This window comes from Lonchura striata, chromosome 25 (assembly GCF_050655825.1).
Source record: "Lonchura striata isolate lonStrDom1 chromosome 25, ASM5065582v1, whole genome shotgun sequence".
Taxonomy (NCBI): domain Eukaryota; kingdom Metazoa; phylum Chordata; class Aves; order Passeriformes; family Estrildidae; genus Lonchura; species Lonchura striata.
The window spans coordinates 2,209,610-2,222,009 of NC_140727.1; the positions used below are offsets into that span (position 1 = coordinate 2,209,610).

Here is a 12,400-nt window from a genome sequence, read left to right on the forward strand (position 1 = left end):
CAGATCCTTCTCACCATCTCCAGACTTCTGTCCCTGCTCCCCTTCCCTCATCCTGTCCCCAGATCCATCTCCCAGAGGTTTGTCCCTTCACCTGTTCCCACCCGTCCTCAAATCTTTGTCCCCATCTCCAGAGGTTTGTCCCTGCACCTCTTCCCTCATCCTGTCCTCAAATCTTTGTCCCCATCTCCAGAGGTTTGTCCCTGCACCTCTTCCCTCATCCTGTCCTCAAATCTTTGTCCCCACGTCTCAGGGATTTGTCCCTGCTCCACTTTCCACCCCTGTCCCCCAATCCTTGTCCCCGTGTCCAGGGATTTGTCCCTGCTCCACTTCCTACCCCTGTCCCCAGATCCTTGTCCCCATCTCCCAGAGGTTTGTCCCTGTATCACTTCCCTCATCCTGTCCCCAAATCCTGCTTGTCCCCATTTCTCAGGCTCTACTTCCCACCCCTGTCCCCAAATCCTTCTTGTCAGGGCATTATTTGGGGTTCTGGGTGCAGGATTCGGATGCCAGGGCAGGATTTGGGATGCCAGCTGGAAGATTTGGTGTGCCAGGTGCTGGATTTGGGATTCCAGGGGCAGGATCTGGGATACCAGGTGCAGGAATTGGGATACCAGGGCTGGATTTGGGTTTCTAAGTGCAGGATTTGTGGTTCCAGGGTCGAGATTTGGGGTTCCAGGAGCAGCATTGGGGGCTCCAGGGACAGGATTTGTGGTTCCAGCTACAGGATTTGGGATACCAGGGCAGGATTTGGAGTACCAGGGGCAGGATCTGGGGTTCCAGGTGCAGGATTTGGGATACTAGGGGAAGGATTTGAGTTTCCAGGTGCAGGATTTGGATTTCCAAGTGCAGGATTTGGGGTGCCAGTGTCAGGATTTGGGGTGCCAGGTGCAGGATTTGGGATGCCAGGCAGGATTTGGGATGCCAGGGCAGAGTTTGGGGTTCCAGGTGCAGGATTTGGGGTTCCAGGGCATTATTTGGGGTGCCAGGCCCTCACCCCACTGTTCTCTCCCCCTTTTCCAGACAAGCCCACGGCCAAGATCGAGCCTCACCCGCAGTACCCGCGCGAGGGGGAGAAGCTGCAGCTGCAGTGTGACGGGCAGGGCAACCCCATGTAAGGCCTTCCTCCCCTCCCTCCTCCTCCTCGGGGCCTCCCCTCCCTCTGCCAGGTCCCACAGCCCACCCCAGGAGGGGCTTTGGGGTGTCCCTGTCCCCGGGGGGGTTCCACGAGAGGTGACAGAACAGAAACCCTAAAATCACAAAGAATCAGGACAGAAACACTAAAAACCCCAAAGAATCAGAACAGAAACCTTAAAACTCAAAAGAATCAGAACAGAAAACCTGAAACCCCAAGGAACAGCAACCCTAAACCCCAAAGAACAGAAACCCCAAACCCCCAGGAGCAGCCCCCCAAAGCCCAGGACCAGCACCCCAAACCCCATGGAACAGAAATCCTAAAACCCCAAAGAATCAGACCAGAACCCCTAAAACCCAGGGAACAGAAACCCAAACCCCAAGAACAGAACCCCTCCAGGAACAGCACCCCTAAAACTCGGGAACAGAACCCCTAAAACCCCAAAGAATCGGAACAGAAACCCTAAAACCCAAGGAACAGAAACCCAAACCCAAGGAATAGAACCCCTAAAACCCCAAAGAATCGGAACAGAAACCCTAAAACCCAAGGAATAGAACCCCTAAAACCCCAGGACCAGCACCTCCAACCCCAAGGACCAGCCCCCCAAACCCCATGGAACAGAAACCCTAAAACCCCAAAGAATCAGAACAGAAACCCCAAAGCCCAGGAGCAGCCCACAAAATTCCAATACCAGCCCCCCAAACCCCAGGAACAGAAACCCTAAAACCCCAAAGAATCAGACCAGAACCCCCAAACCCCAAGGAACAGCCCCCCATACCCCAGGACCAGCACCCCAAACCCCAAGGAACAGAAACCATAAAAACCAAAGACCAGCCCCCCAAACCCCAAAGACCAGCCCCCCAAACCCCCAGGACCAGCCCCCCAAACCCCCAGGACCAGCCCCCCAAACCCCCAGGACCAGCACCCCAAACCCCAAGGACCATCCCCCCAAACCCCAAAGACCAGCCCCCCAAACCCCAGGACCATCCCCCCAAACCCCAAAGACCAGCCCCCCAAACCCCAAGGACCATCCCCCCAAACCCCAAAGACCAGCCCCCCAAACCCCAAGGACCATCCCCCCAAACCCCAAAGACCAGCCCCCCAAACCCCAAGGACCATCCCCCCAAACCCCAAAGACCAGCCCCCAAACCCCAGGATCATCCCCCCAAACCCAAAGACCAGCCCCCAAACCCAAAGACCAGCTCCCCAAACCCAAAGACCAGCCCCCAAACCCCAGGATCATCCCCCCAAACCCAGGATCACCCCCCAAACCCCAGGATCACCCCCCAAACCCCAGGATCATCCCCCCAAACCCCAAGGACCATCCCCCCAAACCCCAAAGACCAGCCCCCCAAACCCCAGGATCATCCCCCCAAACCCCAGGATCACCCCCCAAACCCCAGGATCACCCCCCAAACCCCAGGATCATCCCCCAAACGCCAGGATCATCCCCCCAAACCCCAGGATCAGCCCCCCAAACCCCAGGATCATCCCCCAAACCCCCAGGACCGGCCCCCCAAACCCCAGGATCACCCCCCGAACCCCAAGGACCGGCCCCACAAACCCCCAGGATCATCCCCCCAAACCCCAAGGACCGGCCCCCCAAACCCAGGATCAGCCCCCCAAACCCCAGGACCAGCCCCCCAAACCCCAGGATCACCCCCCAAACCCCAGGATCATCCCCCCAAACCCCCAGGATCATCCCCCCAAACCCCCAGGATCATCCCCCCGAACCCCAGGATCACCCCCCAAACCCAGGATCACCCCCCAAACCCCAGGACCGGCCCCCCAAACCCAGGATCACCCCCCGAGCCCCGCAGCCGCCGCAGCCCGGCTGAGGCCGCGCCCGCTCAGCCCGCAGGAGTTCCTGTGGGAGAAGGAGGGCGGCGAGGCGCCGCTGCAGCTCAGCTCCGACAGCGTCCTCATCTTCCCCTTCCTCAACAAGAGCGACAGCGGCACCTACGTCTGCACGGCCACCAGCTCCATGGGCAGCGTGGTGGCCAAGTACAACCTGGACGTCAGCGGTGAGTGTGGCCCCGGGGCACCCCAGAAGTGTCACCCGTCACCTGTCTATGAGGTTATGGCATCCTTTGTGCCCAAAAAGTGTCACCCTGTCACCTGTGGATGGGGGCACTGCATCCTTTGTGCCCAAAAGTGTCACCCTGTCACCTGTGGGAGAGGTTATGGCATCCTTTGTGCCCAAAAGTGTCACCCTGTCACCTGTGGATGGGGGCACTGCATCCTGTGTGTCCCCAAAGTGTCACCCTCTCACTCTGTGGATGAGGTCACGGCATCCTTTGTGCTCAAAGAGTGTCACCCTGTCACCTGTGGATGGGGGCACTGCATGCTGTGTACTCAAAAAGTGTCACCCTGTCACCTGTGGGTGAGGTTACGGCAACCTTTGCGCCCAAAAAGTGTCACCATGTCACCCCTGTCACCTGTGGATGAAGGCACAGGGGACATTGTGTCCTTTGTGCCAAAAAGTGTCACCCTGTCACCTGTGGGTGAGGTCACTGCATCCTTAGTGCCCTAAAAGTGTCACCGTGTCACCTGTCTTGGGGTGGGAAGGGGCACATGGCGCTGTCCCCTGACTGTGCTCTGCTTGTCCCCGTGTCCCCATGTGTCACATGTGGTTCAGGGCTGTGTTTGTGTCCCCATGTCCCCATGCCGTGTGTCACACGTGGTTCAGGGCTGTGTTTGTGTCCCCATGCCATGTGTCACACGTGGTTCAGGGCCACATTTGTGTCCCCATGTCCCCATGCCATGTGTCACACGTGGTTCAGGGCCATGTCTGTGTCCCCATGTCCCCATGCAGTGTCACACGTGGTTCAGGGCCACATTTGTGTCCCCATGTCCCCATGCAGTGTCACACGTGGTTCTCCTTCCATTTGCAAAATCCAAATTCCTGCTCTCCTCCCCGTCTCTCTCTCCCACCTTGAACTCCCCCTCTTCCAGCTCTTCCCTTTCCTGCCTCCTTCCCCTGCGGTGCCACCCCAAAGTGGCACTCTGTCCCCCGTGTCCCCTCCCTCAGCCCCCAGCGCTGTGCCGTCGCTCCCGTGTCACCCTCGTGTGTCCCCTGTGTCCCTGTGTGAGCACCCACAGCTCTCTGCACCCACCCAGGAGCTCCCCACGGGTGCCACCCGCTGTCCCTCGCCCACCCGGTGCCACCACCCCGGTCACAGCAGACGAGTTCCCTATCCAGGTTTGGTGGCACTGCCACTTTTGTCCCTAAAGCCACTCGTGTCCCAGGCCCTGGGAGCCACCTCCATGCCCAGCTGAGCCCTCCAGCTTGCCCACCTTGGTGCCACCCCTGTGGTCACCAGGGATGACACCACGAGGGTCCCTCAGGGCGTAACAAGGAGGAGAAGATGGCCACAGTGTCCCAGAGGTTGGTGGCAGAAGCAGGGGGACCTGTGGGGTCCCTAAAGCCACCTCCGTGTCCAGCTGAGCCCTGTAGCCTTGCCCACCTTGGTGCCACCCCTGTGGTCACCAGGGATGACACCACGAGGGTCCCTCAGGGGGTAACCAGGAGATGGGAGAAGATGGCCACGGTGTCCCAGAGGTTGGTGGCAGAAGCAGGGGGACCCCTAAAGCCACTCATGTCTCCAGCCCTGGGAGCCACCACCTTGCCCACCTTGGTGCCAGCCCTGCCAACACCCTGTGGTCACCAAGGACGTGCACAGGTGGCACCTCACCATGGTGCCACCACGAGTGTCCCTCAGAGGTTACCCAGGAGGAGAAGATGGCCACGGTGTCCCACCAGGGTCCCTCAGGGGGTACCCAGGAGATGGGAGAAGATGGCCACGGCGTCCCAAAGGTTGGTGGCAGAAGCAGAGCGACCCGCGAGCTCACGACTGGACCCGCCCGAGGTCCCCTCGAGGTCTCTGTCACCTCTGCGAGCCCTTCGTGCCATTGATTCCTGTGCTGTGTTTTTTGTTGTCCTCCCCAGATGTTCCCCAGCTCCCCACCCCACACGTTCACTCCACCCGGGGCCCTTCCCAGCCCATCTCTCATGCTTCCATGGCCTCCGCTCCATCCTTCACTCCAGCTCCCATCCAAGGTACCGTAACCTCCTTTTCTGTCTCTTTGCGGACCCCAGCCCGGCCTGGAGAAGCTCCACAGGATGTCCCCACCCTGGCCTGGGGACAGCCCTGCCCAGGTGGCTCCAGTCCCCTCGGGGGGTGCGCGTGTGGATTTTGGTGTTTTTTCAACCGAGCTGTCCCTTGTCCTATGTGTCCGTGTGCCGTGTTGTCCCTCTGTCCTGCTGCCTCCCCTGTGTGTCCCCAGCCTCGTCCTTCCCAAAATGTGGCTCTGTCCCCACCCCGAGCTGATGGGAAGAGGATTTGTCACCGTGGCCCAGAGCTGGCACAGGATCCCAGCAGGAATGGAATGTCTTCTCACCACCTTTGGGGTCCTGCTGTCGTCACCTCTCGGGGTGCAGCCTGTTGGCCGTGCCAGCCTTCATGTCCCCTCCATCCTCCCTTTTATTTTGGGGGCCAAAACCCTGAAAAAAAAGGGCAGAGGATGGGATTTCCCCCTTTGCTTCCCCCCGTTCTTGCTGCCAGGACCCACAGCAGGACCCCCGGAGGAGCTGCTGGCACAGGATGGAGCTCCTGGTTGGGCAGCAGCAGCAGCTTCTGCTGCCCTGCAGGGTCTCAGCTCTTTTCTTGTCTCTTTTCTGTCCCCCCGCCTGGGCAGATGCCAGCCCGGTGCCCTCGACCTCCAGCACTTACCACGCCATGATCGGCGGCGTGGTGGCCGTCATCGTCTTCCTCCTGCTCAGCCTCCTCATCGTGCTGGGACATTACCTGATCAGGCACAAAGGTACGGCCCTGAGGGCTGCAGGGGGGCTGCAGGGGGGTCTCGGGGGTCTCAGGGCAGCTCGTGGGGATGTCAGGAATGTCCCAGGGAATGCAGGGGGAGGTGGTTCCCACCCGCTGTGTCCCGGGATTGTCTCCGTGTCCCCCCCGCCTGCTCCCTCTGCCTTCCTCCTCCTCCTTCCCCCCCGCCTGCCCCTTCCGTGCCCAGCAGGTTTGTGCCCAAGCCCTGGGGACACGGTGGCACCCGGCCATGGGCCACCCCCGGTGCTGATGTGTGAGTAGAGCCCCCCGCCCTGCTCCGGGGGCGGCCAGGACCCCCTGTTCTCCAGGAGGGGTTTGGGGGGGTCAGGAGCCTGACTGGCAGCGGTCACTCCATGTGTGGACACTGCCCAAAATCCTGGAGCACCCCACTGGGTCTGCATCCCATCCATCCCATCCTTCCTGTGCATCCCACCCCATCCCATCAATCCCATTCCATCCCATTGATCTCATCTCATCAATCCCATCCCATTGATCCCATCCCATCCCATCCCATCCAATCCCATCCCATCCCATCCATCCCGTCTTATCCCTCCTATCCCGTTCATCTCAATCCAATCCCATTGATCCCATCCCATCTCATCCCATCAATCCCATCCCATTGACTCCATCCCATCCCGTCCCATCAATCCCATTGATCCCGTCCCATCGATCCCATCCCCATCGATCCCGTCCCATCAATCCTGTCCCAATTGATCCCATTCCATCCCATCCCATTCATCCCATCCCATTGATCCCAGTCCTATCCCACTGATCCCATCCCATCCCATCCATCCCATCCTATCGACCCCATCCCATCCCATTGATCCCATCCCATCCATCCCATCTCATTGATCCCAATCCCATCCCATCGATCTCATCTCATCCCATCAATCCCATCCCATCCCATCCCATCCCATCGCATCCCATCCCATCCCATCCCATCCCATCCCATCCCATCCCATCCCATCCCATCCCATCCCCTCCCAGCGACTTCTCCATCTCCCCCAGTCCCACCAGAGCCCCCCAGACCCCCCATTTGCGGGGGACTTGGCTCTGTCAGAGCCCCCCGTGACCCCAAACCCCCAAACCCCGTCCCCCCCTTTCTCCAGGCACGTACCTGACCCACGAGGCCAAAGGCTCGGACGACGCTCCGGACGCCGACACCGCCATCATCAACGCCGAGGGCGGCCAGGCCGGCGGCGACGACAAGAAGGAATATTTCATCTAAAGGCGTTGGAGAGAGAGAGAGAGAGAGAGAGAGAGAGATGGAGCCAAGAGAACCCCGATGGCAACGGCAACCAGACCACAAACCCCACACCAAACCCAACAGATTTTCCCCGGCGCCCGGCACGGGCGGCCGGCCGGCCGGACGGACAGAGGGATGGCGGGACAGAGAGCAGGGAGAGCCACCGGCCTGGAGGCGTCGCTGACGCTTCTGGAACTTTGTACAAATCCTTCACTCCAACAGCGAGAGCCCCGGCCCCGTTTGCTTGCTTGCACCTCCATCCCCACGCCCTGACCCCCACAGACCAACCCGTGAGTGAGCGAATTCCTCCTCCTCCTCCTCCTTCCTTTTTTGGAACTTTTTATTTTTATTTTTTTTTTGGTTGTTTTTGGCTTTGGTTTCGTGGCTGCTCTTTGCTTCGGGCCCTTGGTTGGGGTGTTGGGCTGGGGTCGATGTAGCTCTTTCCCTTTGTTTCTCTCCGTTTCGGTTTCTTTGATATCCAAGGATAAAATCAGCTCCGGGTTTCCCGGGGCGAGTTTGGGGAACCCCCCACCCTGGGGGGGGTTTGTGACTCCAGCTGGGAGCAGAGCGAGACCCTGCCCCGATTTTATCCTTGGTGGTTCTTGTGGAGCAGTGTCCGTGCGGGAGCAGAGCTGTCCTCGTGCAGTCAGTGTGTGAAAAGGGGGTGAAAATCCAGGGTGGGACCCCCAGATGAACCAGGAGCCCCCCACAGCTCCCGGGTCCCACCCCAGCGGGAGGGGGGAGGGCTGAGATTTATGTTGAGTTGGGGCAAATCCAAAGGAAAAGCCCCCCAATTTATTTTATTTTATTTTATTTTATTTTATTTTATTTTAATTTGTCTTAAATTCTCCGATTGGAAATGCCAATTTTTAACCATCTATTGAGATGTTCAGTGCAGGAGGCAGCGCCCTCGGGGTTGGGGCTGCTTCCCTGGGACCCCCAAAACAGGGCTGGGGGTTCTGCCAGGGTCTCTCTGCCCCCCTTCCCTCCCCAGCCCCTTCCCAGGGCAGGGATGAGCTTGGAAAGGGCTGATTTTCTTCTTGGCTCTGAGAACCCCCAACCAAAACACCTGGATTTGGGGTCTGGGGAGTTTGGGGTCACCACAGAGGCTTGGAGTGGGGGGGTTCACCCTTTTTCCTTGGCCTTCCTCCTGCCTCTTTCACCTTCACTTCCCAAAAACCTTTCCCCACCTCTCCAGAGCAGCCCCTCCCCAAACCAGGCACCCCCTGGCATCTTTTAGGGTACCCCCAGCCTTGGCATGAGGGTTCCTGGCACCCCACATCCCAGTCTGGGCACGAGGGGGGCTGCAGGAGATGCCCTTGGGCTCGGATCCCCGTGGATTTGGGGTTGTGGGGAGGAGGGGAGGCCTTGGGGAGGGGTAACCCCACCTGGGAGGTCACCCCAAGGATTTGGGGTCATCTGGAGGAGGGGGTGACTTCACCTGGGAGGTCACCCCATGGATTTGGGGTTGTCTGGAGGAGCTTTTTAGGAGGGGTAACATCACCTGGGAGGTCACCCCATGGATTTGGGGTTGTGTGGAAGAGGGGGTGACCCCAGCTGGGAGGTCACCCCATGGATTTGGGGTCATCTGGAGGATGAGGGGACCCTTGGAGAGGGATAAACTCAGCTGGGAGGTCACCCCGTGGATTTGGGGTCATCTGGAGGAGGGGATGACCTCAGCTGGAAGGTCACCCCATGGATTTGGGGTAATTGGGAGGAGCTTTTTAGGAGGGGCAACTTCACCTGGGAGGTCACCCCAAGGATTTGGGGTCATCTGGAGGGGTCAACCCAAGGATTTGGGGTCATCTGGAGGATGAGTGGACCCTTGGAGAGGAATAAACTCACCTGGGAGGTCACCCCAAGGATTTGGGGAAATTTGGAGGAGCTTTTAAGGAGGAGCAGCTTCACCTGGGAGGTCACCCCAAGGATTTGGGGTCATCTGGAGGATGAGGGGACCCTTCAGGAAGGAGCTGGGGTGGGAAACCTCCCCTGGGAGGTGCACAAGAATTTTCTCACCTCTTCCACAGGGCTGGAAGTGTCACCCTCCCCCCCAAACCCTGTCACCTGTGTCACCTGTGTCACCTGTGGGGCAGGAGAGGGGCCCAGCTCGGTGCCACACATGGGTGGCAGCCAGGGATGTGACACTGGGGACACTGCAGAGGTGGCTCAGCTGTGTCAGGAGCAGTGCTGCCACTGGGAAGGAGCAGGAAAATGAAATTTTTGAGGTTACCTTTGCTGGGTACGGCCGTTTTTGGGGTGTTTTTCCTCTTTTCCAACCTTTTTGGAGTGGGGGATGCCCTCAGGGCAGCTCCGAGCTCGGGCTGGGGCATGAATCCTGGGGTTGCCAACACCCAAAAGTCACCAGGACTGAACAATTCCTGCAAATAAAAACAGCCAGATGTTTTCTCAAGCAAAATTCCATCTCCTGGGGGGGCTGGGGGGATGCCAGGCAGAGGCAGGAGCAGGGCTGGGAGCTTTTCCCGCTTGGAATTCAGTTCTGCTGCTCCAGAGCTGCTCCAAGGGCTGGTGCCAGGGAGAACAGGCTGGATTGGTGGTTTTGAGGTGATTTTTGGGGTGATTTTGAGGTGGTTTTGGTGGTTTTCTGGTGATTTTGAGGTGGTTTTCAGATGGTTTTGGTGTTTTTGAGGTGGTTTTGGTGATTTTGGGGTGGTTTTGAGGTGGTTTCCAGGTGGTTTTGGTGGTCTTGAGGTGATCTTGAGGTGATTTTGGTGGTTTTGAGATGATTTTGAGGTGGTTTGGGGGGTTTTGAGGTGATTTTGGTGGTTTTGAGGTGGTTTTGATGGTTTTCAGGTGATTTTGGTAGTTATGACGTGGTTTTGAGGTGGTTTTGATGGTTTTCAGGTGATTTTGGTGGTTTTGAGGTGGTTTTGGTGGTTTTCAGGTGATTTTGGTAGTTTTGAGGTGATTTTGAGGTGGTTTGTGGGGTTTTGAGGTGATTTTGAGGTGGTTTTGGTGGATTTGAGGTGAATTTGAGGTGGTTTTCAGGTGATTTTGGTGGTTTTGAGGTGGTTTTGAGGTGATTTTGGTGGTTTTGAGGTGGTTTCGAGGTGCCACGTGCTGTGGGGTGTGGCAGGGCAGCCCGAGGAGCAGCCAGGGGGACACGTGGAGGTGTCACCTGGCCCCGGTGTCACCTGGAGCTCACAGAGAGGGGCCGGGAAGGGTCGGAAATTCCATCCGAGGCCGCTTCTGGATCCAAAAGTTCTGGCGGAGGTGGGAGCAGCAGAGATTCGTGTCACACCTGGGGGTGACAACAACACCGGGGGTGTCCCACCAGCGTGGCCGTGGGGTGCCAGGGACCCCCCCAAACTGGGAGAATTCCAGGTGGAAGCTGTGCCAGGGGGAAAAAGCGAGTCCCTGGCCCTTTTTTGGGGTCACTTTTGGGGTGACAGACGAGCAAGGGCTGGGGGTGACGGGGTGGGGTGGGCGTCACCGTGTCTGGGGGAGAGCCAAGGCCACCGCCCCGTCCTCGGGCGGGGGGTTCTGTTGGTGGCCCCACATCCACCAAGTCACGGGGTTGGGTCTCCAAAAAAATTTTGGGACCCTCCTGAGAGGTTTCCCGGCCGGCACTGAACTCTCAATAGACACGAAAGCCATATTTTGGTATTTTGGGGAGCTCTGGAGAGGCCGGGGCGGGGGGCAGAGGCTGGGCTGTGTTGTTGTGCTGTGGTTTTTTGGGTTTTTTTGTTTTGGTTTTATTTTTTATTTTGTTTTGGGTTTTTTTTTTTTTTTTTGTCTGTACATAAAGGGAGCAAACGACCGTCGATGTGACTTTATAACCTTTCTAATATCCTGTGCTAATCTTGGAAAATAATCCTATAAATATATCTGGATTACACACACACACCTTTACCTGCCTGGCTCTCTGTGTTTGGGGGGGTAGGGGGACAGAGCTCAGCCCCCCTCAAACCTCCCCCGAGCCCCCAAATCTCCCCCTGAGCCCCCAGACCCACCCAAGTCACCCTGATCCCGACCCTCAGCACCTCCCCACAAAGATCAGTAACCCCAATTCCCAAACCCTGGGGATCCCCAGGACTTTCACCCCAAATCTGACTTAATCCCTCCCCAATTCCCAGATTCCTCCTCAGCCCTTTCCCCTCCAAATTCCCAATTCCCAGATTCCTCCTGAGCCATTCCCAATTCCCAGATTCCTCCTCAGCCCTTTCCCCTCCAAATTCCCAATTCTCAGATTCCTCCTCAGCCCCTCCCAAATTCCCAATTCCCAGATTCCTCCTCAGCCCCTCCCAAATTCCCAATTCCCAGATTCCTCCTCAGCCTTTTTGCCCCTTGAATCTGCCCTTTAATCCCTCCCAAATTTCCAATTCCCAGATTTGTCCTCAGCCCTTTTCCCCCCTCAATCTCCCCAAATTCCCAATTCCCAGACTTCTCCTCAGCCCTTTCCCCACCAAATTTGCCCCTCAATCCCCCCCAAATTCCCAATTCCCAGACTCCTCCTCAGCCTCTTGCAAATTCCCAATTCCCAAACTCCTCTTCAGCCCCTCCCAAATTCCCAATTTCCAGATTCCTCCTCAGCCCTTTCCTCCCCAAATCTGCCCCTCAGAGACACCCAAATCCCAACCCCCAAACAACAGCGACCCCAATTCCCAACCCCTGGAGCTCCCCAGACCTTTCACCCCCTAAATTTGCTCCACAGCCCCTCCCAAACTGGCACTTCCCAGCACTTTTCACCCCAAAACATCCTCCTAGACCCCTCCCAAATTACCCTAATTCCCAACCCCAGAGCCCTGTGATGTTTCTGAACGCCATCAAAGCCACTAAGCTGGCCCAATGTCACAGGATGACCCCTGGAAGCCCTTCCTTCCTCCCAATTTGTCACTTCCCAGCACTTTTCACCCCCAAACATCCCCTTAACCCCTCCCAAATTACCCTAATTCCCAACCCCAGAGCTCTGTGATGCTTCTGAAGGCCACCAAGCTGGGCCAGTGTCACCGGATGAGCCCCGGGAGCCCTTCCTTCCTTCCTCCCGAGGAAAAACCAGGAAATTCCAGCCTCCACGGGGGGTTCCCTGAGTGCCCACCCCAATCCTGCACCCCAAACCCCTCCCTGGAGCTGGCACAAACTCCGGGAGCATTGGCTGGAAAGGCAATTCCTAATTAATTTCATTAGTCCTGCCAAGAAAACTGATGGTTTCCTGCTCGAGAA

General features: G+C 57.8%; 1 protein-coding gene across 6 annotated transcripts in view; it reads left to right on the plus strand.

Moving 5' to 3' along the window:
* The window catches only part of LOC110471475 (cell adhesion molecule 3), a 38,714-nt gene that overhangs the window by 20,925 nt on the left and 5,389 nt on the right, over window positions 1–12,400 (plus strand). Inside the window, exons 6-10 of one of the 6 annotated variants that reach the window (XR_014950071.1) lie at window positions 1,021–1,111; window positions 2,987–3,156; window positions 5,831–5,956; window positions 7,083–9,990; window positions 10,226–11,081. Coding sequence is in view for 2 of the 6 variants with exons in the window: in XM_077789408.2 (XP_077645534.1) it covers window positions 1,021–1,111; window positions 2,987–3,156; window positions 5,831–5,956; window positions 7,083–7,201 (506 nt within the window). In the remaining 4 variants the exon portion in view is untranslated. Of the gene's footprint in view, window positions 1–1,020; window positions 1,112–2,986; window positions 3,157–5,830; window positions 5,957–7,082; window positions 11,082–12,400 lie in introns of those variants that run through there. The other 5 variants (XR_014950072.1, XR_014950074.1, XR_014950073.1 and 2 more) reach the window with 5 other exon arrangements.